This window comes from Acomys russatus, chromosome 31 (assembly GCF_903995435.1).
Source record: "Acomys russatus chromosome 31, mAcoRus1.1, whole genome shotgun sequence".
Lineage (NCBI taxonomy): Eukaryota > Metazoa > Chordata > Mammalia > Rodentia > Muridae > Acomys > Acomys russatus.
In genome coordinates this window covers 20,380,089-20,406,303 of record NC_067167.1, presented here as the reverse complement: position 1 = coordinate 20,406,303, position 26,215 = coordinate 20,380,089, and the positions used below count along the sequence as shown (strand labels likewise).

General features: G+C 37.8%; 1 protein-coding gene and 1 long non-coding RNA gene across 2 annotated transcripts in view; one reads left to right on the top strand and one right to left on the bottom strand.

Moving 5' to 3' along the window:
• Positions 1–25,880, bottom strand: part of Epyc (epiphycan) — a 30,041-nt gene extending 4,161 nt beyond the window's left edge. The window contains exons 1-4 of the mRNA XM_051139618.1: positions 25,708–25,880; positions 6,757–6,931; positions 1,445–1,603; positions 448–650 (exon numbers count right to left, since the gene is read on the bottom strand). Coding sequence (XP_050995575.1) covers positions 448–650; positions 1,445–1,603; positions 6,757–6,931; positions 25,708–25,872 — 702 coding nt within the window. The 5' untranslated portion in view covers positions 25,873–25,880. The remainder of the gene's footprint in view (positions 1–447; positions 651–1,444; positions 1,604–6,756; positions 6,932–25,707) is intronic.
• LOC127183534 (uncharacterized) overlaps positions 3,288–26,215 on the top strand; it is a 48,557-nt gene continuing 25,629 nt past the window's right edge. Inside the window, exon 1 of the long non-coding RNA XR_007830045.1 lies at positions 3,288–3,443. This is a non-coding gene — a long non-coding RNA (uncharacterized LOC127183534). The remainder of the gene's footprint in view (positions 3,444–26,215) is intronic.

The following is a 26,215-nucleotide window of genomic DNA, read 5'->3' as shown; positions in this document are numbered from 1 at the left end:
TTTCTCTGTATACACAGGAAACTGTTTTACCTCAAACATTTTGAAGTTAGAACCTGGAGGGAGTGTTTTGGATACATTCTTTTATTTTATAGGTTTCAGAAATAGATTATTTTTTGAGCCAGAGACTGGTTGGAAATAAGAAAAATGATATGTCTCCATGCGTGGAGTTCTAAGGACACCTAAATTTTCTGGCGTGTGCCCCTTAAGGAGCCTTTTGCAAACATGTCCAAGTACCACTCACTTCTAATTCAAGCCTCACTTTCCATTCATGATGCTTGACCCCTCTCATAATAACCCACAACATATTTTATTTTCAAAGTTTCCATAGATAATGCATGTGAGATTTTTTTTTAAGAAATCCCACTGAAAGCATGAAAAGGCTAGTTAATGACAGAAGAGAAAGCGGCTGCTGAGGCCTACCATGTGCTCGTGACATCAAAAACTTACTTTAAATGCTTCTTGTTTAATCCCCTTCCTTCCTAGTCTATTGTTGCTGATATCAATAAATGTCAAAGTGTTTGGCAATTCCGGGAGCTGCCTTATTTTGTTGTCACGTAGCACAAGCTCTTGAAGACGAGGAAGCTTTCGGAATGCATCTTCATCAATCTCAGATATTAAATTTGATGTCAGATCAATCCTTTTTAAATCACCTAAAAGAAAAAATGATGGCAGTAGCTAAACACTCTTGAATATCGTTTACTGAAATAAAACATGCATGAACACATACCACAAATAGAAATATGAAAGTAATTTGCAATAGATCTGTAATCATTACTTTATGACATTGTTTTTTTCAAATGATACCAGTGCTCATATTCTTAGAGAAAATTGTTGTTTTATGAAATAAATTGCCATATTATACTTTAAGTAGCTGTTCTTTATACTTTTTATAAATTTTGTCTGGACTTCCGTCTTTAAAGTGTTTTCCTCAGAAAAAAAAGTGCCACATTTTTTCTGATAATCCAAGATACAGACATTTTAAAAAGTCTTTAAATTATTGAAATGCTTTATCAGGACAATTACTAATATTCTTTTAAGATAGAAACTATCTCAAGGAGAATTTAAATTGCTATTCTTTAGACGTAAAGCAACTATGCTTTAATGAAAAGAGGCCTACAACACATTTTAGCTTAACACCATGGCAATGTGCTCTTAGTATTACAGTGTGAAAATTAGTTGTGGCTTATAAAATAAGCTATTTATTATTAAGCCTAGTTGAAAATGGCCAGAAAATATCAACAACTATGTAATTTACTAACAGCTATTAACTATGTGTTCTTACATCTTACCATTACTGAAACACTCTGAAATATTTAAGCAAGAATGTAACTAATTTTTGAGTTATTATTTCATCATTTAAGTTTCATTTTATATACCAACATTTCAGATGGTGGAAATTTCTGGGAAGTCGATAAGGAAAGAAGGTTAATATTTATGACCATACTTAGGCTAGCAAAGTCATTTTTGTTGATCTTCTTAATTCTGTTGAAGCGTGAGTAGAAATACGCCGTCTTCTTAGGCAGTGGAGGAATGGCATCAAGTTCATGGTCATCACAGTATACAGTGGTGCTTATACAAGTACACAGAAGGCAGGTTGGAAAGTCTGAAACGTGTAGATAAAACAGTATATGTTAGTAAAAAAAAAAAAAACAGTCTAAGAATAATGTGGTTCTGGTTAGTAAACAAAATGAAATCATCACCCAGACCTTCCTCATATTAGTTCCCATTTTCTCAAAGCATTTTTAGCAGATTGTATGTTAAAGTCAAATCAGTAAGTTAGAGCATCTTCCTTATTGCCTGTAGAACCTATTTTAATGGATATATTATAGATGTTACTTTTACACCTATTGGAAATCCTGTTTTCAAAACAAATATTGAGACTATTGATCTTATAAAGGTAAATTACCATGTACTCATTACATACATGACTCAATATTTAAATATGCCATTAAAATATATTTCAAGAGACCACACAAATTAGTATTTATTAATCTAAAACGTATATGTTTTCTATAAGTGGCGTAATGGTGGCTACTGAAACATTTGTGGAAAAAGGCAAAAAGGACATACAGCTCTACTTCGTAGTCTACTAAAATTAATGCTAGCTAAATGTGCAAATAAATAGATTGAAGGATGATGTGATTTGGATTAATTAGAGAAGTGTGAAAGGGAATCTCTGAGGTCACTAATGTCAGCCTGTGCTATACATGAAGAGAAGAAGTTGAAATGTAGGTAAGAAAAACAAGTAGAAAAGACGTACGCCAGGAAAAGAAAGGAATATTCACCAAAGACCTTGCTTTAGGATCGATAGACGAACCATGAGGCTAACCTCAGAGGAAGCCAAGCACACTCCAGCTGAGAGCCCTTTAGTAGTGTGCTGCAGCAGCTGTTCCCTCTCTTGTAGATGGACGGAGGTACTGGTCAGTCACTACGTCTGAACAGACGTTCAGACTTGAAAGGGGATCAAGAGCGATAAGAGTGTGAACAGCAGACCAAGGAGGTGGGTTGTACATGAAACATTATGGTGGCTTGCCTACGGTAATGGTGACAGCAAAGACTAGAGTGAGATGGAAAGATGGACAGAGTCTTTTTTTTTTTTTTTTTTTTAAGATGAATGTATTTATTATGTATACAGTGTACATGTATGCCTGCAGGCCAGAAGAGGGCACCAGATCTCATTACAGATGGTTGTGAGCCACCATATAGTTGCTGGGAATTGAACTCAGGACCTCTGGAAGAGCAGCCAGTGCTCTTAACTTCTGAGCCATTTCTCCAGCCCCGACAGACAGAATCTTTACTTCACTATATACTTAGCATTTGCCTAGGAGATGATAAGCTTTAAAAGAGACAGAGAAGCAATGAACAAAAAGTCTATCAAATAGAGCATTACGATCATAATGTGGACACAAAATGGAGGGAGAGTTTGAAAGGAAGGAAAATAATATCGTTGTTAGGTAAGTAAGGCTTGAATTGATCCTTGACTATGGGATTGCATGCATTCAGACTTTGGAAAATCTGTAGAATGTGGTGATGGATGATAAACTATAAACTATTGCAGCGAAAACTGGAGAGAAGGCAAAAAACAAGACAGCGCTCTAGAGGTGTTTACTGAAAGGAATGACGGAGAAAAGATGGCAAGAACTAAGACGTAGTTGGGCTTCATTTCTGCCGCTATGATAAAATAATGCGACACAAATGATTTAAGGCACCAAAGCTCCGTGTCCGTTTACAAATGTAGGTTTAAATCCATCACTGGACGGACGTCACAGCAGCAGGAGCCTGGAGCAGTTGGTCACATCGCGTCCACAGCCCAGATCGGAGAGGAATAAACGCACGCACACTTGGTGCTCGCCTAGTCTTCTCTTACTCCTAAACACGCCAGGGTCTCAAACTGGACAACGGTGTCAGCCACTGTCATGCTGGACCTTCTACAGTTATTTGAGGTAAGCAAGACAGTCTCCACAGATTCACCCACGGGCCAAACCTGCTTTAGGTAATGCCTAGCTGAGACTCCCTTTCAGGTGATTCCAATTTGTTTCAAGTTGACAAATTAAAATCAGCCATCAGGGTAAGTAATCACCATGGGAGGAATCGCAAGAAGATACTCGACCCAGAGGAGGCGAGGTTCTGTGCTAACAGGAAGGCAGTAGTAACTGGACCTTGTTGCATAGCAAAAAGGACCAAGTGGGAAGACATATAATCTCTCAGTTATACTAGGAATAAATGGATGGAGTGAATGATGGTAAATTCTGGATTGCGAATCTGCTAGGGCAGGGAGAATGCATTTTCACTGTAGAGTAAGAGATTGGCTGGTGAGGTTCAGGGCTTAAAACAAAAAGAACATCAATAAGAGTAGTGAGGTATGAGGTGGATGGATGAAGTGATGAAGCTTCAAAGTGGAAGGCCATATGAGGTGAATAAAACAAGATATATCAAGATTAGGAGACGAAACAGTTGGGGAGAGGGGTGACTGAGAATTGTTCAGTGTCCAGTTTGTGCCAGGTTACCTGACGCTTTCCTGAAGTACTCACTCAGAGACTAAGAGGAATGTTTCATCAGTTATAGTGTCCAATTGTCATTTCTGATGAAGAACTAATAATGCACCTATCAAGATCTTATGGCGTCACATGCCAGCAATCTCAGCACTCAGGGAGGTGGAGGCTGGGAGATCTCTGTGACTTTGAGGCCAGCCTGGTCTACAAAGTGGGTCCAGGACAGCCAAGGTTACACAGAGAAACCCTGTCTTGAGAAACTAAAAAAATTTAGTTTTCATTTAAAAATTATATTACATACAGTAACAAGTTCAGAATAAAAACCATTTAACCAAAAAAAAAGTAAAGAGCGTTCTTTAAGTGGACTCTGTAAAGTATTCAATCTTTAATTCAAATTAATGATTTGACTTAATAATGAATTAGTTTAAATTAATTTAAATTATTAAAATATTAAATGATATAAATTAACCATTGATTTAATTGCTAGTCTTGTTTTTTTGTTTCCATGAATAGTAAGTGTTAAATGAGAGTACTTGATTTTTCACAGTGTTGGACTTGTATGAGAGCATTAATTGCACAGAATTAATTACACATATTCAAATGGATGGTGATTTCTTTTTGTTTTACTATTCATAGATTGTGACCATTTATATTGGATTGATTTGGTAAAAGAACGTTTTGAATTTTAATATTTTAAAAGTTTCCAAGCTGTTAAACAATCATGAATGTATGCTTCTTTTCTGGAAATTAAAATGTAATTTAAGTTTTAACTTTATTATGTACCATTCATTTACTCAGTTATAAAAATAAGAAAAAATATCACTTTGTTGGTATTCTCTCAAAAATTATTAAAACCAAACTTGAGCATAGGTTTTAAAAGGACTGTGCCCAAGCTATGCAAACAGGGCTAGGCTTAGGAGCATGAGGCCAACTTTTGAAAGATTGAAATTTGTAACCTGCTCTCCCTGAGCTAGGTCCATTTACTTTTCCTATGTGGGTGCTTACTGTGAGGAATTTACACTTCTTAATTATTCTTTTGTCTTTTTAGCTCTCTTTGTGGCATTCTATTTATTACATAGAAGTTTAACTATGTAGAAAGAATGTGATATATTCCCTAAAGAAACTGACTTCGCATTTTGTACGTTGTGTCTGCACTCCATGGCCACTAGCTCATTTCAATGACTTTGCAGAGATTTAGAATACACTGGCATGTCTTGTTTATAAAGGGTGTGGCAGTTCCTACTCCACTTGTTTGTGATTTTGCGAAGAGTTGACATAAATCACTATAAATGACTGGATAGGGAGGATGCGTGTTTACGACTCAATTATAATACTTAAAAGTTTGGACAGTTAGACAGTTAGGGATTGGATATTGATTTTCAGGGCATAGGGTGGTGTAGAAGGGAAACTAACATATAAAGAAATGGTTTTATAGAATAAATAAGTTCCAGAGATATGTTTTCTAGGACTGAGAGATGGGCGGGAGAGGAACCACCATTTTCCTGCAAATACAGTCTAGAATCCTAACAAGCTGGCATTTAACCTCAATTCACTATCCTTTCTAAATTAAGACTTCCTTAGTGAGAAGAAAAACAAACTATTATTAATACCGTAGAAAGACTATAAGGGATAAAGGAAAGATGCAACATCATGTTGGTATAGCCTATAGACAGCAGCTGCGCAACCACCATAACACGTTATCCTTGTGCTGACATGATCTCCCAGGAAGGGTCCTCATTGGTTCATCCAAGTCTGTGCTCTGGAAACACATGGCACGAAGAGATTCCAAGTAATGTAGCCAGGCAATTATTTCCTTCCCAAGTCATTAGTTATTTGATTATTCCCAACAGGACAAAGATGATGCATTATAAAAGCTATTTTATACCCGACTACAAAATATATGTATAGCTCCCTGCTTTATCTTTGTAATTTTCACTTTTCCTTTGGAGTCTAATATTAGTAAGTTCCTTTAATTTTAGCTTTGTTTCTTCTTTGAAGGTTTCATATATTTATACCATGATCTTCATCATGTAATCCATTGCTCTCTGTCACCCCCCTCCCCGTATCTTCCATCTCATATCCCTCCTAATGTCATATCCTCTTATTTAGGTTTATTTATTTTGGCCCACGGAGTGCAGCTAGTACTACTCATGAGCACACAATTATGAATTTATCCATTAAGGCCCCGAGAAGCCAATCGCTCCCCTTGACTGGAGATGGGGTTTTTGAAGCATTTCTCTCATCCATTCTGGGCATTTTAACTGTCTTGATCTTGTGTAGGTAACTAGAGGGGCTTCAGGGTTATGTGGGCAACAGGCACGTCACATCCAGAGGACAGCATTTCACAGCATGCCTCCGCATCCTCAGGAACCTACAGTTCTGACCTCCCTATTCGAAGATGTTTTCTGAGCCCTTAGCTATGGTGGGCATTAGTGTGGATGTCCAATCAGTGCCTGAGCACTCGCAGATGCCTATGTTCAGCACTTTTTCCAACAATAATTCTATATTCCCACTATATACTCCAATAAGAAGCTTCTCTGACTAAGGTTTGGAGCAGCCACAACCTACGGATATAAGCACAAATACGTAGACGGCGAGTGGATAGCATGACTGCTTAGCAATACAATATCAGTAAGTTCTCACCTAGAGCCTATGACTTTAGCCACAGATGAGAGAGACTCCTTGTGGAATGGGTTGAGACTTGATAATTTGGGGAAATGACAGTGTATTCATTCACTTATAATTCAGTATTGACTTTTCTGACCTTCATTGGTGTGTGGACCCAGAAGCCCTGGGAATTCTGGCTCCTGTGGTGAAGAGCCATCGATCAGCCTGGGAGTGGATTCTTCATCCTTGTCCTCATCCTGGGTATCTCCTAGCTGTGGGCCTGGAGTAAGGAGCTCTCTGTTGCCGGAAAGCCTCTCTGTCACCTTCTCAGTCTGAAAACAAGCAGAATTTCACAGCAACATCAAATTTTAAAAAGTGTTCAACTGTGCCACAAGATGTCGCTCGTGTTCTTATATTCCATACAGTGTGCCTCGCCCATTGAGGTTTCTCAGAAGTATTATTGTTTTCAGTTGTTTGCTTCTCAAATCTTAGGGATTGATTTCAATGCCCCCTTGATAGTTGCCAGTTTCTTTTAGGTTCATGCATTTCTTCATTTGATATGTTTTAAATTACATTAATTATTGTTTGGTAATAATACAGCATTGTAAGAATGCATTATTGTTAGATTCACTTTAATCAAGCATACAAAACAAAATTTAAAAGTCCCTTCACTCTTGAACCCAGTTCACTCTCATCCCTCACACACAGATACTGAGATACTGACTAGTATTTTTTTCCTTTAGGTTGTCATTTATTAAATTCAAATCTATTCTTCCTTACCATTATTTTGTGCTACCTTTGATGACCTTTTAGTGAAAATTATTCTTTATACTGAGGCAAAATCTACAGTGGCATAAAGACTATATAATTTGTTTTTGTAACACCATTTGTGCTGTGACAAATTGAGAAATTTTTCAATAGGGGGCTGTTTAAATATATATATATTTCAGAATATATTGTTAAATTTGCCTTTCTTTTCACATTATGTTTTTTTTTCTGTTGGAAGTCATTGGTTCCAAAATATTTAGAAACACCCTCATGTCCAGTTCCTCTCCTTTATGCTGGTGTTTATTCATTTCTATTTCTTGGTAAGTGTATCCTTCTCGATGACCTTGTAAGCGTTGGATGGGAATTTGCTTAACACATCCTGGCCCCAGTCTCTGCCAGTCTCATCACATCACCAGAAACCTCACATTCTTGATTAATCACACAGCAGCACGCACCCATCTGCATTTATTTGAACTCATGAAAACAAGAAAAAGCAAATTACTTCTATGTCTGCACCTTCATATTTGAAGCAGGAATATAATAAGACTAATTATTCACTGCTGGTCTTATATAATCATGTGTGTGTGTGTGTGTGTGTGTGTGTGTGTGTGTGTGTGTGCTTAAAGATAAGCATACTTTTAATGCCACTTTTGATAGGTGTGAATACATTTCACTGCTGATGAGAATATTATTTTAAGGAACTCTTTCCTAGGTTCTCCATTTTAGATCCTCTTTACCCAAGACTTCTGCCCATTGGTTAATTTTATGCCCATGCCTAATAGATAGTAAACACTGCATTGTGCCTTTATTTTTGTACTTTTAGGTTGCAGTATAGTAAGCAACCAATAATATTTATGGAGTACATATTTTTTAAAATTCTTATCCATATCATACTTATTTATATCTGCATATAACCCTAAGGGTTTTCTGCAAAGAGTCAGTGAATATGCGGATGTCTCCTTTCAAACATGCATCTAACTAAGAACAAATTGCTTGATAGTGCAGGAGGCATCCAGAAAGATGCTGTAAAGCCTGGCCAGGAATCTCCAACTGAGAAGCTGGGGTGCATCTTCAGAATGACACACGGTTTCCATCAGTGCGCTGCGCTCATAGTGAGGCAGCCTCAGAAGAATGGCTTTGCAGAGTCTAAAAGGAGGCCCCAAGAAGAGGGGAACTTGAGACAGATGTTTTGTGGAGCAGAGGGACCGCCGAAAGGGAGGAACACATTCCTGACACGTTGCCTTGAATCTTTAACTTTGTAGGAAAATGTTTGTGCATCCTTCTTTTCCCCCCAGATAATTGTTTTTCCACTGATTTGACGTGAAACTGTAAGGTCTCATTTGTCATCCAATATAATGGGGGCCAAGCAGCTTTTGGTGCTCATCAGAAATTGTTTTGTTCATGCTTGCTTGCAAATAAAAAGAACAACCTTTAAACCAAAGAAAGGGAACGCAGTTTCATTTCAGCAAAACTGCAGAACTTTAATCCCATTATACGGTGCCTGGAGAGTCTCCTGCATGGCAGACATATTTATTCTGACTATTAAATAGAAGTCATGTGGGCTCTTGTTTCTCCCCCTCTTTTTTAACAATCTTCAAACTGCAATGTGAGCTTAGAAGCAATTCATTTTAAAACGTGATGCCAGGGAATTGTGAACAAGTGTCTGTCAGAATTATAGATTTTTTTTTTCTCCTTATACTACAGAAACCTAAACGGGGGCATAAGCACAAAATCAAAAAGTATCCTTCAGTGATAATTGATATCACTTAAAGGAACGTACACTTGAGGCTTTTATGTGATATACACTGATTGTTTCAGATCTTTTCTCTAAATATTTCCCCTTTTCTCTTTATTTGTTCAGCTTGGTTTCCTGTAACTTGACTTTTTAACCTGTGCATTGTATCTATCTGAGCTTCACAATTGTTCACAATGTATCCATTGCACTTGAAGATAGTAACCTAGTGCCAGGTAGCAAGGCAAACTATATGATTCTTTGCTGTTTACCTTTGGCTTTACAGTAACTTGTGTGTCCCCGGTACCGTGTTTACCTAACCTTGAACTACAGTGTTTGTCATGGTAGACTGTGTTTAGGAATATATTCTATTTCAACAAAAGAGTAGATACCAGAAAAGACACAGCTCAGACACAGCATCATGGCTTTTTGAGGACACAACAGATGTTGCCTTGGAGAAGTAACTAAAAAATAAATAAGGATAGTCTCCAGCTGTTCAGTGTCCATTCCGTGCATAGCTGGGACTCCAGGTACTCACCCAGCACACAGTGTTCTCTCAGAGCAATTGGTCTGAGGAGAAATTAATGTGAGTCAGACGAACCGTCTGCTTCCTGGAGAAATGTTCTCCATAAAAGTAAATGCAGCTATGTGGTTTTTTTTTTTCATATCAGACAGTAATGAGATTTGTACTAAAATATTACTATTTATATGAGGACTATTTCATAATTAATATCGACATGAATAATAATTAATAGGAACATGATATTCTTGAATGATATAATGTTAACATGATATAATATTCATAGTTCATTCTATAATATGATTAATAATACTGATATTATTAATAATCATCATTTGATCATTGGCAGTGTTGTTTATATGTAGAAGAATCTCCTTATATAAAGTATGTTATACTATTTTAAGTGACAATACCATTTTGTTAAAATTATTTTGACCAAATCCATTCTCTTCTGGAAAGACCACATCTAACTGATCCATGTAATTATATTATTATTTGTAAAAAAACAAAAAAACCCCACTTGATTTATTTGCTTTCAGAGAGATAATATGAAGAATCAATGTGCTGGGAACTAGAAGTCATGTTTCTTCTGGGTTGTTTTCATTGGCAAAGTCCCTTCAATACAGACATCTGTCTTTTTTAAAAAATTATTTATTTTCATCCCCTCATTTGTTGTTATCATACAAAGCAAAGGTTCCTGCGCAGCATTTTTACAGTAGCGTGGACACTAATTTCAAAAAGCTTGAAAATCTTAAAGAAGTTGATCTCTCCCTAAACATATATAAGCTATCTAACTTAAACTAAGACAAAATAAACAACTTAAACAGACTTATATCAAAGAATGAGATGAAAATAGTAATTAAATATTTCTGTATATAAAAAAAACTCCAGGAATTCACAAAATCATAGTTGAATTTTGCCAAATTTTATTGAAGAGATAATACAAATATTTTTCAATATATTACACAAAACAAAAGAGAAAACACTACCAATGTCACTCAATAAGCCTAGTATTATCCCTGTATTCAAACTGAATAAAAACAGAACAAGAAAAGAAAATCCATCAACCACAAATAACACTGACAGCTCAGTTATGAAAGTCATCATAAAATAAAGGTACAAATAAAAAATACCAATAACAACTAAAACACCAGCTTCCATATGACCCAATTATATCATTCATGAACATTTACCCCAAGGACTCTTACACCCATACCTCTTGCTCCACTAACCATGATCACTAATACTAGCTTAAAGTCACATCAACGGATGAATGAGTAAAGAAAATATGGCATATATGCCCAATGGAATTTTACTTAACTGAATAGAAAGATGAAATGATATCTGCAAGAAAATGGTTAATTGGACATTATTATGCTAATAAAACTAAGCCAGGCCCAGAAAGCAGAACTTCACAATCTGTACAAACTTTTATGTATGTATATGCATGTGTGTGTGTGTGTGTGTGTGTTCCTGTATACACAAACACACATGTGTATAGGCCAGAAGCCTAGAAAAGGAATAATGGGAGGGAAGGAAAAGACTTTGAGTGAGTAGGGATAGGGGGTAAAACCAGGTAATGGCAGCAGTATGGCATGAATGCAGAAGCTGTGCATGGTGGAGGAAGGGAGCCCGCAAGAGGAAGGCGTGAATGGCAGTGGAAAAGGGCCAGTACGAAGAAAAGTATATGTGAAAATACCAACATGAAACTAACTAATATGTATAACAACTTAAAGGTAATTTAATAATAATAACAACAACAACAACAACAACAATAATAATAATAATAATAATAATAATAATAACTTGCTGAGATATCGTGTGATTAGGAATTCAGGACATATAAAACTCTTCCTTAGTATTTTTCAATTTTCCACAGTATATGTTCAGTTTTCACAAATTTGTAACTCTAAAATGTAAGTAATTTCCTGTAATCAGTTGAATGTCTAAGTAAAAATAATGCAAAAGATGCAAAAAGTTATTTGGATGTTTATCTCATGAAGCTCTCTAATTTTTGTCTTTTGAGGGATTTTTCCCCTTTAACTCATGTGTTTATTTCCTTGTATTGTGCAAAGACAGTGTCTCCTTCAGTTTTATATTGGTTTTAGCTACACTTTGTTTACCTTATCTCCCCAGGCTCCAGAAACATTCTCAGTTTCCAGACTCTTAGTTTCCAAAGTGTATCATGTAGTTCACCTTGGACATCTTCAAATAATAGTGGTGAGACAGCTTGGACAGCTTGGTAAAGGCACATTTATTTTTATCTCACAATCTCAGACTTAGTTCAGACGTCACTTTTCCTTATAGTCCTACTCACCAAGTAAAGATGCTAGAGGCAAGTGAGACATTGTTAGTGTAATCAGTAATCTTATGAAGATGGGGCAGCAGGAGGATAATGGGTTAATTAGGCTCCATTCTCATTTGGTAGATTTAACTTTTATTATTCTAACACAAAATAAATTATTACTCTCATCCAGCCTTTAATGAGTTGTAAAGTATTGTAGATAAAGATACACTGTTGACAGAGGGATCAAATCCACCCTGTGGTTGACCGCCATCATTTTTACCATTTCAAGACAGATAGAACTGACTTAACTAGTCAAGATTGCAGAATGGTGGATTATTGGCCGTGATGATATCAATCTCTAGAATCATCCTCTTTACCTTTCTGTTATCCAAATTTACTGGTCCTCCTCAGTCTCTATTCATTTACTATGTTTGTTGAAGACTCAATGTGGCTATTGAATAGTTTTATGAAAAATAATTTCCATGTCATTTCCCTCACTTCTTGTCTTCTATTGTAACTTCTGCTTTGATGCCTGTGATCTGTGGGGGATCTTAGGAAATCCATGCCTCTTTCAAGATCAATCAACATTTGTTTACAAGCACTTGCCCTAAGATGGGAAAAGTGAGAAATGTGTACAATCAGTGAAAACTAACCATATTATCAGTGAATGAAGCAAGACAAAGAGAGGCCTAGTCCAATTCCTGATTGGAAATTAGTTCCATGAGAAAAAAATATCTAAGTAGCATAACAGAGCAGAGAAACATGAAAAAAATAAATAAATTTTATGTTATGGTTTTGTGTGTGTATGTGTCCTTGTGACTTAACCACCAACCTAAGTGCATATACGGCCTGGCCCTAAGCCCCTGCATATAGGTAGCAGATGTGCAGCTCAGTCTTCATGTGGATCCCTTAACTGGAGCTGGGGACCTCCTTGACACTGAGGCCTGCCTTTGGATCCCATTTCCCTAACTGGGCTACCTTGTCTGTCATCCCTGGGAGAAGATACATCCAGCCCTGCAAGGATATAATACTCCAGGGTGGATTGGTACCCCTGGTGTACATCCCTCTTCTCTGAGGAGAGTGAAAGAATAAACCTGGAAGGGGATTAACTGAAGAAATAAAAGGAAATCTTCCCCTGCCCCTACCACATAACATTAAGAGAAATAAAGAGACAAGGAGGACATGAGAGTATCATAATGAAGGGCATTAAAAAAAAAAGCCATATGGAAGTGTAGTATCACACAAGCTAATATAAATGTATTCGGAGGGATAGTATATTACCCGTGATGTGAAAGAGAGAGGTAAAACTAAGGGCTTAACGGATTAAGCAATGAAGAGGTAGAGGGATAGGAGAGGAAAGTGTTAGTGGGCAGGCTAATGAAAACTACGGATATAAGAAAAATCTTATGAAAACTCACTAGTTAGTAAGTTAAATTTAAAATACAATGTTTTAAAAAGCAGAGTTAGAATGGGGTATCCTACATTAATGTACAAAATCTCTCACAGAAGATGTGGGTCATTAAATTAAAATCACAGGGCAAAGCACAGCCACCTTATACAAGAAAGACCCCTGCGGCCTCCGAAACAGCAAGACTATTGCCATTGGCCTCAGTTTGCCACCAGAGCTACACAGGAAGACCCAGTTGATGAGGACAAAACACATGTAGGCTATCAGACACAGAAAAAGACCAATCTCAACGTAATTTGGAAAGTTCTTTCCTCTTGTATAGATTTTTTCCCATTTTATTATTTTATTCATATTACATCTCGATTGTTAGCCCTTCCCCTGTTTCCTCCCATTCTTCCCTCCCTCCCACTTCCCCCCTTCTCCCTTCCCCTATGTCTGTGATTGAGGGAGACCTCCTCCACCTATATATGCTCCAAGGGATACGTACCATGAAAAACTTTACTTACCAAGAAAGTGGGTCAGAGGAGAGGACATCCTATTGAGACTTTAGGTGAGAGTAACATGGAAGAATAAGGAAATAGTAGGACCCACAAGGTCCTGGAAACCTACAAGAAGAACTTTATGACAGGCAGATCTGGGTCCTGGGGTCCTCCTCAAACTAAGGCACCAGCCAAGGAGAATATTGGCATTAAACTTCGAACCCCTACCAAGACCTAGCCGACTATCATGATATTCTCCACCGTTGAGTGGAGAGTGAGATATGACTCTCACACGAACTCTGGTGACCCTTTTCTGACCATGTCCCCTGGATGGGGAGGCCTGGTGGAACTCAGAGGAAGGATAGCAAGTTACCAAGAAGAGACTCGATATTGTATAGATTTTATAGTACAGAAAGGTGGTGTGTAACTGTTAAGGGGAAAAGACCTCGGTGGCTTTACCTCATCCTGGACCCAGCACACCACAATACCAACCTTCTAGGGAAAAAAATGTGCCCTCTAGTATCAGGCCTATTATCAGGCAGCTAACTGTATTCATGCAGAAGAATATTCCACTGGAAGAAATTCTATGATTGGTATTGTAATAGCGATTAAAAAAACATGTCTGAGGAGGTTATAGACCTGAGGGTAGAACTTGCTAGTTTTATTTACCTGAATGTTCATGCTATCAGATTACTTTCTATATATTTACATTTACTCCAAAAGGCCTGAAATCCTCCCAAAGTTGGTCAGAAAAGCTTCATTCACAATGAACAGCAGTTAATAGATAGATGTGTAATTGGTTAAAGTACCGAGAATAAGAGAGAGAGACTGTGTGCTCAATTATAAATGGCTCATGTTCGTCACCTCTGCTCAGTCAACACTCAGGAAACAGAGTGCAAGCAGAGGTAGAAGGAATGTAAGATCTAGAGTGTGTGAAAGAGCATTGTGGTATGCTTTTATCCTGAACATGGGATGGCTATCAGCCTTCTGAACTCGGCAGAACTTTTGTTTGCCAGCACTGGTGATTGCTCTCTGGGCCCTACTCCTTACTAAAGAGCTACTGGAGGTTGTTAGCTGCAGGAAGAAATAGAATCATTTTTCTTTGAGGGTGTGGTCACAGGCATAATTGATTCATAGAGTATTATGCAAATAAAAAAGAAGCCACAGTTGGGATGAAGATGTGTTTGGGAGAAGGACAGAAGTGGAAATGGGGGAGGAAAGAATATTAAGGTGTGGATATGATTAGTGTATTCATAGTCTTAAAGAAGAAAATATTATGTATGTAAATGCATATGAAAATAATTTAGAACACAACTGGTCCTGAAAAACAGTAAAAGTACCTCATTATGGATCCCAAATCCATTGACCAGCACACTTATTGCAGTGTTGTGAGTGTGGCTTCCATACTGGAAGATTTTAAATTGCAGAAGTAGTTCAGGTCTGGCAAGATAGCTTAATTTCTAAAGCACTTACTATACAAGTGGAATACCTGAGCTTGAACTCCAGGGTCCCTCATAAAAACTTGACCTTTTGGATATTAGCCCTCTATTGGATGTAGGGTTGGTGAAGATCCTTTCCTATTCTGTTGGCTGCCATTTTGTCCTACTAATGGTGTCCTTTATACCTTGCAGAAGTTTTTCAGTTTCATGAGGTCCCATTTATTAAATACTGTTCTTAGTTCCTGAGCTATTGGTATTCACAGACAGGAGCCTACCATAACTGTCTCCTGAGATGCTTCACCGAGAAGCTGATGGAAACAGATGCAGAGACCCACAGACAAACAATTGACAGAGCTTAAGAATCTATGGAAGAGTAGAAGGAAGGATTGAGAAAGTTGGCGGGGTGAAGGATGCCACAAGACCTACAGAGTAAACTAACCTGGGCCCCTAGGACTCACAGAGACTGAACCACCAATCAAAGAGCATGCATGAGCTAGATCTAGACCTTCTAAACATATGTAGCAGATGTGCAGTTTGGTCATCATGTATGCCCCCTAACAACTGGAGTTGGGGTTGTGTCCAACTCTGTTGTCTGCCTTTGGATCTCTTTCCCCTAGCTGAGCTGTCTTGTTTGGCCTCAATGGCAAAGAATGTTCTTAGTCGTGCTGAGACTTGATGTGCCAAGGTGGGTTTGTACCCCTTGGGAGCCTCTCCTTCTCTGAGGAGAAGAAGAGAAGGAGTAGGGGGTGTGAGGGTAGGACTGTAATGAGTAGAAGGAGGGGACTGTGATCACGCTGTAAAGTGATTAAACTAATCAATTTTTTAAAAAAATAAAAATTTAGACAGTAAAGGGCAACTAACAGCCAAGAGTGCTGTCTAGATTCAACTGGAATGGTCCTAAAGCCACATAAAATTTAATCTAAAAATAAAGCATGAAGAAGAAAAACTAGACCTTTGTGACATCTCTAATCTTGGCGCTTATACTGGAAGATGCTCACGAGCCTGTTAAGCCCACATCTGCAGCAGAAAAAAAAAAAAAAGAGTCTCTGTCTCTACCAAAGTAGAAGGTGGTATCCAAGATAATCCTCTGACCTTTACATGTGTACATCCACGTTCAAACACACACACACACACATACACACACACACACACAGAGAGAGAGAGAGAGAGAGAGAGAGAGAGAGAGAGAGAGAGAGAGAGAGAGAGATCAAATGTTTGAGTCAGTGACTTCCTGAACCAGAGAAACACTTTCTCATATAGATGTGGAAGACAGGAAGGCTAATTGAATCTTGGACAGTTGAAGAGCTCAGGGAAGAGAAGGTTGATTTTCACTACTCAACAAAAGTTTTGTGAAATATCTATAGCAGCTTCCATTGAAGAATATGCTGAGGTTGATTCAACTAAAATAAAAGAAGTGTGAGTCATAGGAAAATCCCCCAGAAGCCACACTGCTCAAGTTTCATGGAAGGGTGTAAGAGAAGAAACTGGGCCTGTGGGGCTCATCCTTGAGAACCCTGTTAGAAAAATCCTTCATGTCATCCGAGAGTCTCTCATTTGACAAGACACACAATTGATGCATCAACATCAAGTATAATTAAATATATGGTTTGTATGGGGGAAAAGGTAATTCCAATTCAATGAATTTGCAGAAAGCAAACTGAACTTCAGACAAGTGCTGGTGCTTGAGATTGCCATGCAGAGTGCCACTAAGCAGGGAGAGAAGTAAAATGGCTTTGGCTGGCATATGAACATCTTCTAAGTTCGTTAAAATGACCTTGAATGTTACTAGCAACTTTACAGTTTCTGATTCCTTGGGGTAAGCAGGTCTTTCCTATCTTCATTTCAGTGTATGTCTTTGTGTGGTTCCTTTCACATGAGTGCAACTGCCCATGGAAACCAGAAACATCATAGCCCTCAGAAGCTAGTTGTAAGGTTTCTGAAGTGGCTCTTGGAACTGAACTCAATGTTGCAGCATATTTGGTCCTGTTGTGAACCCCAAAATTGTGAGCGGTAAAATCCTGTCTTTTGTGTGATATAGTTGAGCCCTAACACATGTCTTTAATCCAAGAACTTCCTGTTTACTGTAAACAGGTGATTATGGTTTTGCTCAGCCATCCCTAGCACACACTGTTAATCCAAGAGCTTTCTGTACACAGGATTTACCAAGCTTATCCTTAGGTCAAGAGGCAGAGCAAGAAACCAACTGACAGGGATGAAAGTGTAGGAGAAACTTGAGTTGAAAGATCGTGTGAATAAGAAGAAGGAGCATTTGAGCTTTGAGCTAGGGAACTCTTTGACTTTTATTTCTTTAGCTTTTCCTCCTGGACTGTCAGCTGAGACACTGTGCTTTTTGGTTTTCCTTCTGGGATTCCAGCTAAATAGGAAGGTCAGCTGGGTGCTTTCTCTGCCTCTCTGAACTGCAAGTTTTCACCCCAGCTTCTGGCTCCTGGGTCAAATTAAACGTTTGGGATTTCCATTTCTTTAAAACAACAACTCACACAATGGAATACTACTCAGCGATCAAAAACAAGGAAATCTTGAAATTTGCAGGCAAATGGATTGAACTGATGCAACAAGCAAAGACATTGTAAGCAGAGAACCTAGACTCCCTGTTCAGATGCAGATGGTGGACAGCTTATTTTCCACATTGGGAGGGGAGGGGAGAGAGTGAGGTGTTACCTCTGAGAGAAACTCTAGTGCCTGCGATTTGATCACTGCCCCTTGACAGAGGGGCCCTGTGGGAACACAGAGGAAGGAGATGCAGGCTATTCATATGAGACCTGATAGGCTGTGGTCAGACTGTGGGGGAGGAGGACCCACCTGTCAGAGGTCTAGAGAAGGGGAACAGAGAGGAAGGGTAGGAACAGGAAGAGAAGAGGGAGGTGATTACAACTGGGATGTGATGTGAATAAATTATAATTGAAAAATTCAAAAAAGTCAACAACTCATCTCTACTGCCAGAACAAAACAGCCTCCTAACAGCTGAGCTATCTTCATGGCAGTTATTTATATAAGTGACCTTAGACATAGATCAGAAAAAGTGGTAGGCTAATACACAGATAGAGTCCTCTTACCTCTGATTGTTTAACCATGTTCATGATGATTTTAAATTGATGGAAAATTTATCAGCATGTGTAATATGTGAATATAATCATATAAATTTCCATTGAAATATTGCAATGCAGAGGTTTAGTTTCTTTTCCTCTGGTGTATTTAAATTGTGCATTTATATGACTACTAGCCTGAAAATCTAGAGGAACAGAGAGAGGTGATCTAATCAGCTGCTCCCTGTAGCTCTCCCTTAATACTGAGTTCCTTGGCCACTGGTCCCCAGGGACAAGGGAGCAAAAGCAATGAACTGGGATTTGGATGGCCTGCAAGAGTGTCAGAAAGATCTTTAGGGGACACTTCAGTGAGACAGTATGCGACATTATTCAGGGTGAACAAAGGCTATCTAGTTCTTGGGGAATGGGTGGGAGGAGTTCCTAAGATAGGTGTACAGCACTGCATGGGGTTAGGAGTGGCATGGGTAGTTTATTTGCATTTGGCAATATGGTCCAGTCAGATGAATGAGAATACAGTACCTACTCATCCTATAGGCACACAGGGGTGAGGGGGTGCTAGCAGGGAACTGTGTCAAGGGTCATGTTCCAGATGTGATTAGAGGCATCTGCATATAAAGACACTGTTCAGGTGACTTCAGGCAGAGAGTAGGAGGCCCTGCTGGGGGAAGGAGCCCTCCATCCAGCATGGAGCTCAGAGAGGCTCAACAGACATGCAGGACGGCAACCTCAAACCGCAAGGTCCTCCAACGTCTCTCCAAGTACAAATCAAAGCTCAGCGGAAGTTAGCACTCCTCATTGCTTAAGGCCCATCACTTCTGTGAAGCAATCAGCCATCACCATAGTCTTGTAAGCTTTGGTAGACTTTCTTTGAATGAGCCCATTATAAAACTACCTGAATTTGTAAGATGGTCTTCATGCCTCGTTAAACAGACAACACATTTGTCCTATCCAAGCTTCAAAAGATATATGAGCAAACCTATACTGAGAGGCATATAAAAACCAGGCTAAGGTCACATAATTGGTATGACAATTACAATGTAATCTGGCTCCCTTGATTGCACATAGTGACAAATTGCCTCCTGATGCAGAAAGGGATCTATAATGGATTACATCTCCTGACGCCTTTAATGTATGTATGTTCAGTCTACAGTTGCAAGAAATGCTAGATTCAAGAGCAAAACCGCTTAACTATGTATGTTCTTAGTGTGCAATTTCTCTCTGTCAGCTAGTTTGTAACCAGTAATCTTTGGTCTTCAGCAGATCATGTTTAGCCTACAGATTCCCCTTTTGTTCACACTTAGAAAAAGTTTCTGGAACTAACTGTCATTTGGAGGTTTAGTCAAACACAAAATAAAGATTATATTGATGAAAATGGATCTCTGAATTTCTTTGTCACTGCTAATATATCTCATAGTTGAGCAAATAAATTTTGGCTCTACTCAATAACATTATGTCAACAACTTGATTCTTGGGTGTTAAAAGGCACGGAGCTATTCAGACTGTGTTGCTAACAATACATTCTGGTGAGCTTGACATGCTGGCATGCAGATATGTTTGGCTCTGTGGAGTTCTACTTTAAACCTGAGCCTCATGATCAAATTTATTGAAGCAATCTATATTAATTATTTAAAAGTAGTGATTCTGAACACATGACAGTAAAAACTGTGCTTTCCTCTATGTACCTTGAAACTGGATAAGGGAGAAATGTGTTGGCAGTAGGCCCCCTCCTCACATTTCCATGAGCTGCTTTCAGGTCAGAAGGATATATTTTCCTCCTCTGTTGAGCTTTTAACAACCTTGACAGCTAAGGCTCACATTGTGATACCGTGCCAATTATAATCACTTGAAAGCTGTTATTTTCCTAATGACTTAATTTTGTAGAAAATAAAGCTCTCTATTTGGACATAGTTAAAAGAAGGCAAGATTAAAGATCAAGCTGAAAAATAGCAGAGGCTGTTAGTGGCAAAGCCTTCTTGCTTTGGCACAAAAAGAATCTAGCTTAAATGTCACTCTGAAGTTTAATAGGTAAATAACCTTGAGCAAAATCTATTCCCCAGCTATGACCGTTAAACGGACACAGTAATACCTTATTTTCAGAAGTAGTCTGAATTAATTTATGTGTATATAGAAACACACTTCTTATGCAGCCCTCTGGCTTGAAATGCTGACATGTGCAGTATAAGTGGCCCATATAAGGTAGTAGTATTGAAATATGAAAGTTAAGTCATAGATTAATTTTGTTACCCAATGAAATAAATAGTAATGATCCTACTAATTTAAGAATTTTTTTCAGGAAACATGAAGAATATGCTTAATATAAAATAAATACTTAAACAAAGAGCTACAGGCAACTAATGCCAAGAGAGAGAGAGATTCACCTTTTCCAGGGTTGAGTCACCTAATTCCCTATCAAATTCAAAGTCATCAGCCCTGAAGTCACATGTGCAGAAATCATATGCACACACACAACAAGAATGAACTTAGGATGCACTTACATATTAGTGCATCAATTTGTAACAATAATAAAAAAAATAGTATAATTTGAAGAGATCATGAAAGACAGTAAGTAACTCAGTAGTCGCTGGAGAGATGATAGGAAAGAGGGGATATTATAGTTATATTTTAATTAAAGCATATTAGATAAAAAGAAAACATCTTGATCAATACAATACCTAATGTATTTTTTTGTTATCTAATATGGAAGTTGATGTTTAGAAAGATCCCTGAATCAATTTGACTCTTCTGACAGCTGTGTCTTCAGATCCCAGCGCATACACACCTGTGCTTAGATCACTGAGTGACACACCATATTAATGGCAGGAGAAGCAGAGCCATTTTCCCTTTGTTAGCTAAGGCAGCTGCTTTCACAGCCTTCTTCCATCCCAACAGCACCACTGAAATAATTTCATTTCTTCAAAGTACCTTATTGATTCATCTCCTCTGTCATTCTCAGACTTATTTTATTTCAGTTTTGAAGCAATTTTTGTAAGAAAAAAATTACTCAGATACATCCTCTCCTTTTTTTATTACTTGTCCATATTAATGATTTGTCCAAGATACTTAGTGACAGTAGCAACTGTGTTTTGACTGGCTATAACAGGGTAAGTGAACATTTGAAAGGTCCACCTTACTCCAAGAACCACTGTTTTTCAAATAACCAAATCATGGCAGTACCAAACCATGCAGAAGTAAGTCTCTCATCCAAGCTGCAAGACAGACAATGAACCTTAAAAACAGAACTAAGATAATTCATTGATGAGGCTTCAGAATCTACAAAAAAAATTAATATCTAAGGTGAGACATACTGTGCAGGACTAGACCAGGAAAACTATCTCTGTTAGGGTGGCTTTCTTCAGAATCCAAGCAAAACAAGCTAATGCAATGAAGCCCAAGCACACACAGAGAGAAGCTGTGCTCTATCAGGCCAGCCACTGAAGGGATTTGCAAAAACAGAAAACAGCACTACTGCTACACACTTGATGTGTTTTTGACTTGAAAAGTGTCTTTTCATAAAAATATGTGTAATTTATATTGATGCCAAACTGGTTGACTGATCATTTTAAATGCATATACTAAATAAACATAAAATCTTCATTAAATAAAACAAAATACACATTTAAAAATTCATGACAAAGCTGGATGGTGGTGGTGCACGCCTTTAATCCCAACACTCAGGAGGCAGAGGCAGATGGATCTCTGAGTTCGTGGCCAGTTTGGTCTACACAGTGAGGTCAAGGACAGCTAAGGTTACACAGAGAAATTCTGTCTTGAAAAATAAAACAAATAAACAAACAAACAAAAAATCATGACAAAAAATACTGTCCTAGTACAGGAGAGATAAAACAAAGAAATCGTTCCTATTTTGGCAAAAAGGAAATTTTGCTTACAAATCTTTTTTTTTTTTTTTTTTTTTTTTTTTAGTATTTAATTATGAACGTGTATTCCATTGCATTTCAGACATTAAAAAGGCAAATTTAAAGCAACATATAACAATTTTGTCCTCAAAACTTCTACACAAGGACTTAGGGTGACTGGACAATCAAGGTGAACGAACTTACAAAAACTATGGAAAGGGGAGGGAAAAAAACACTAGTTCCGTAATTGGGAGCAGGCATGACAGACTAACCCCAACAGTCAATTTCATAGCACATGGTTTATAACAAGAACAAAGGCCTCTCCTACTGGTGAGACAGGAGACATGGCGTGGCATCACTGACACACACTCTATTCCACTTGGCAGCAACTATAGAAACAAACTCCCTTGGACTCTCTCAGACCGTGCTTCTGTTTCTTGAAGACATGGAGTCAATGCAAGTCAAATTAAGAAAACTTAAATACATAGGACAAAATAGTTAGAAACCTACAAGAAGAACATTATGTTGGGCTGATCTGGGCCCAGCGGTCCTGCTCAAACTATGGCACCTGCCAAGGACAATACTTGCAGTAAACTTCGAACCCCTACCCAGATCTAGCCAATGGATGGGACATTGTCCACAGTTGAGTGGAGAGTGGGGACCGACTTTCACACGAACTCTGGTGCCCCATTTTTGACCACGTCTCCTGGATGGGGTGTTGATCATTGATAGCATTCAGAGGAAGGATAGCAGGCTACTAAGAAGAGACTTGATACCCTATGAGCATATAAAGGGGGAGGAGGTCCCCCTCAGTCACAGTCATAGGGAAGGGGAGTAGGGGGAAAATGAGAGGGAGGGAGGAATGGGAGGATACAAGGGATGGGATAACAATTGAGATGTAATATGAATAAATTAATAAAATATATTTAAAAAATAGTTGTGCTTTACATGAGAAAAGTCTAGTTGGGTGGAACCTCGTAGACTGCAGTGGAAGAATAGGAATACCATCAGCGCCACAATTGTCACGGAATATTTCTCTAGGGCAAGATAATTCCTACCATTGGTCCAGCATTCATGTTAAGACACTTTGGAGTCCCTTTTAACCTAGGAGAGATGGACTCCCTGCAATCAAAAGATTAATCCATGGAAACAGAAAGCATCAAGTGACCACAGTCACGAGAAATAATTAAACCACACAAAGAGCAGAAGCCTTTGAAAACTGCAGATTTTGATGAATCATTCAAGCAAGGACAAAACCATTTTCATCTAATCACTAAATATAGGAGATATATATTATACAAATGGTATGTATGTAATATGATGCTGAATGTAAGCACAGGATACATCCACATAAATGTACGTGTTTAGGCTGTCATCGAGAACTGAAACACACATTGTAGAATGTTTATGCAAAATTATTCTTCATAGTCTCAGGGCATTCCTTTGTAGAAAAATTAGTTTTTTTTTACACAGTGCTATGTATACAGCATACCTCTAGTTCATATTTACCCCAACTTAGGTGATTGCTTTTTTTTTTTTTTACACTTTTAGAGGTGTTAGAGCAGTTGGAAATCAGTTCAATTAAAACCAATATCGAGTTAAACATTAGTTTGGAAAAGTGCAGTAAGCAAGGGAAAAAATATATAAACTCTTAGTCCTCTGCTAAAATTGTTTTCTATTGTGAGATAATGTTGTTTGTATATATGGCCTTGCCATTGAGTCTTAGGCAAGTTACTTGAAGGCTTTGTCTTGAGTTACGTCCCTTGGACAGAAATAGTCATCGATCTTCAAAAATGTATTCAAGGAATAAAACAAGCATGAGCTCTGCTTTAAAAATATACTGTCTGTCGCAAATGAGAGATGTTTGCGTGAGGCAAAAGCTGAGGCCTGTACCACGTGGTGGGCCATGGGAATTTGCTTGCTGAGAATATGCAAACACCTGACTGAGGTTGCGTACCAAATCATCTTTATACAGATGTATTCGTAAGTTACTTGAAAGCAGGAGGGACTCTACTAATTTACAAGAGTATCTGGGGGAATTGGGATGATGTACAGGATTTCGACAGAGATGAGTGGTTTTAAATTATATATATATATATATATATATATGTGTGTGTGTGTGTGTGTGTGTGTCTATTGTTATCTTCATAAAAAGATACTTCACAATCATGTCTGAAAAAGACTTAGTGCTAAGCAATGTTTACTACACTGTACATTGGATTCCTCTGAAGGACATGAAGCCTTATACTCTTGCTCAGTCATATTCAAACAGAATTCTCTGGTGATAATTGTTCAATGTTCAGGCCCTGAATTCTTTTTCTCTCTTTTTAAAATGTGGCATGAATCAAATAAGTCTGAGCTAAAGTATTTATCTTGGCAGATAACTGCTAAGAAACTGAAACTTTATTAAAAAACAGAAGAAAAGGAGATAGAGTATGGGGAAAGAGTCAGGCTGAACATGAAGTAGAGAAGTAAGAAATTATTTTTGTTACAAAGCCTGCCTCTTATTTCATAGGCCAACATAAATAGTATCAAACATCTTGTCATCTTGTATTTTATGAAAGTCAAATTCATCATCCTGTATAGATATTTTGTAGCCAAGGCCACGTAAAGTAGTAATTCTAAGATTTCCACTTGAAAGAGGGTCTAAAACTTGCAGTGATCCTTTAAAGCTAATCTGATTTTCTCCCTTATTTATTTATATGTGTCTATGTTTGCCAATGTTGTATATTAATCACGCTTCAGGGTCTGTTTGCTTTTTGACTCAGGAGAATTAGCCTGTATCCTTTAGTTATGTGAAAGCGTAAGAAGCCCAGCACTTAATTAGAAACATGTCATATCAGATTTACGTAATGGACTGTAATCTTGCAATTTCTTGCTTTAGTACTGGGGAGAAATAGGAGCCATTCAGAAATGCCCATTTCCTCCTGGTACACAGTGCCGTTGTGAAGAAGAATGGTCTCTTTGCCTGCTTTTGTTTTTTGTTTCGTTTTGCTTTAGTTTGGTTGCTTTGGTTTGTTTTGTTTTCTTGTCTGTTTTAACCTCACACATTGTTCTTTATGTTTTTCTCAGCACTGTGTAGTGAATTTTGTAAATCTTTTTTTTTCCTGCCTAATTACTTTGTAAATAACGTACCTGTTGTAATTGAATAGAAAATGTTGTTTGCGTTGGGGGAGGGGCTATTGCAATGACTAAATTGGTGAAGATACTTGTTGATCTGAGTGAGGTTGGTCAGAAGAACCCACATGATGGAAGTGGACAAACAAATCTCTCAATTTTTCTTACACCTCCGTAGGTGTCCTTGTGTGCACACGTGTGCCACCCCTCACACACACACATTAACAGTCTTATTGGTTCTTGTGTGTGTGCATTGCTGGGAAACAAAAGACTGTCCTGCATTTACATTGAAAAAGTTGCATATGTTGTAGCCAAATGTTTATAGGAAATTGAGATTCAAACTTTGGTTATAAGTTAGCAAAATCCATTGCAAAAATATATAAGGCCTTATCAGTGATCATTGCATTTAAAAGCATCAACTCTGAGAAGAAGTCTTTACCTCTAATTTGTTGACAGGTATGTGTTCATAGTTATAAAACGTTCCCACGTCCTCCAAGATGGCATCGTAGACCTCTGAGTCATAGTTAAGGAGCTCTGGAGTTGGGGCAGTCAATGTAGCATCAAAGATGATAAGTACCAGGACAATTCTGGCTAGCATTCTCATCTTTCAAGATTTCCTAGCCATAAAATATAAAATTGAGTAAATATATAATTGAGAATAGCTTAGAAATAGTTTACAATAAAGAGAAATGTCAATGTCGGTATCAAGAAACTCAAGCTACTAGCATTCATTACAGAAATAAAAATAATAAAACACATGCAAATTAGTAATTTCAAAGGACCAATAGATTCAAATGTTCTCTTCATACATATAATCATATTTTTATAATGTAAGCTGCAATGAAATATGTTCCATGTTACTCATGGAAAGAAAATATACTAGGATATGAAATGTTTTTTAATGTACTGACTCACAGAACCTTTTGTTAACTGATAATTATAAGCAT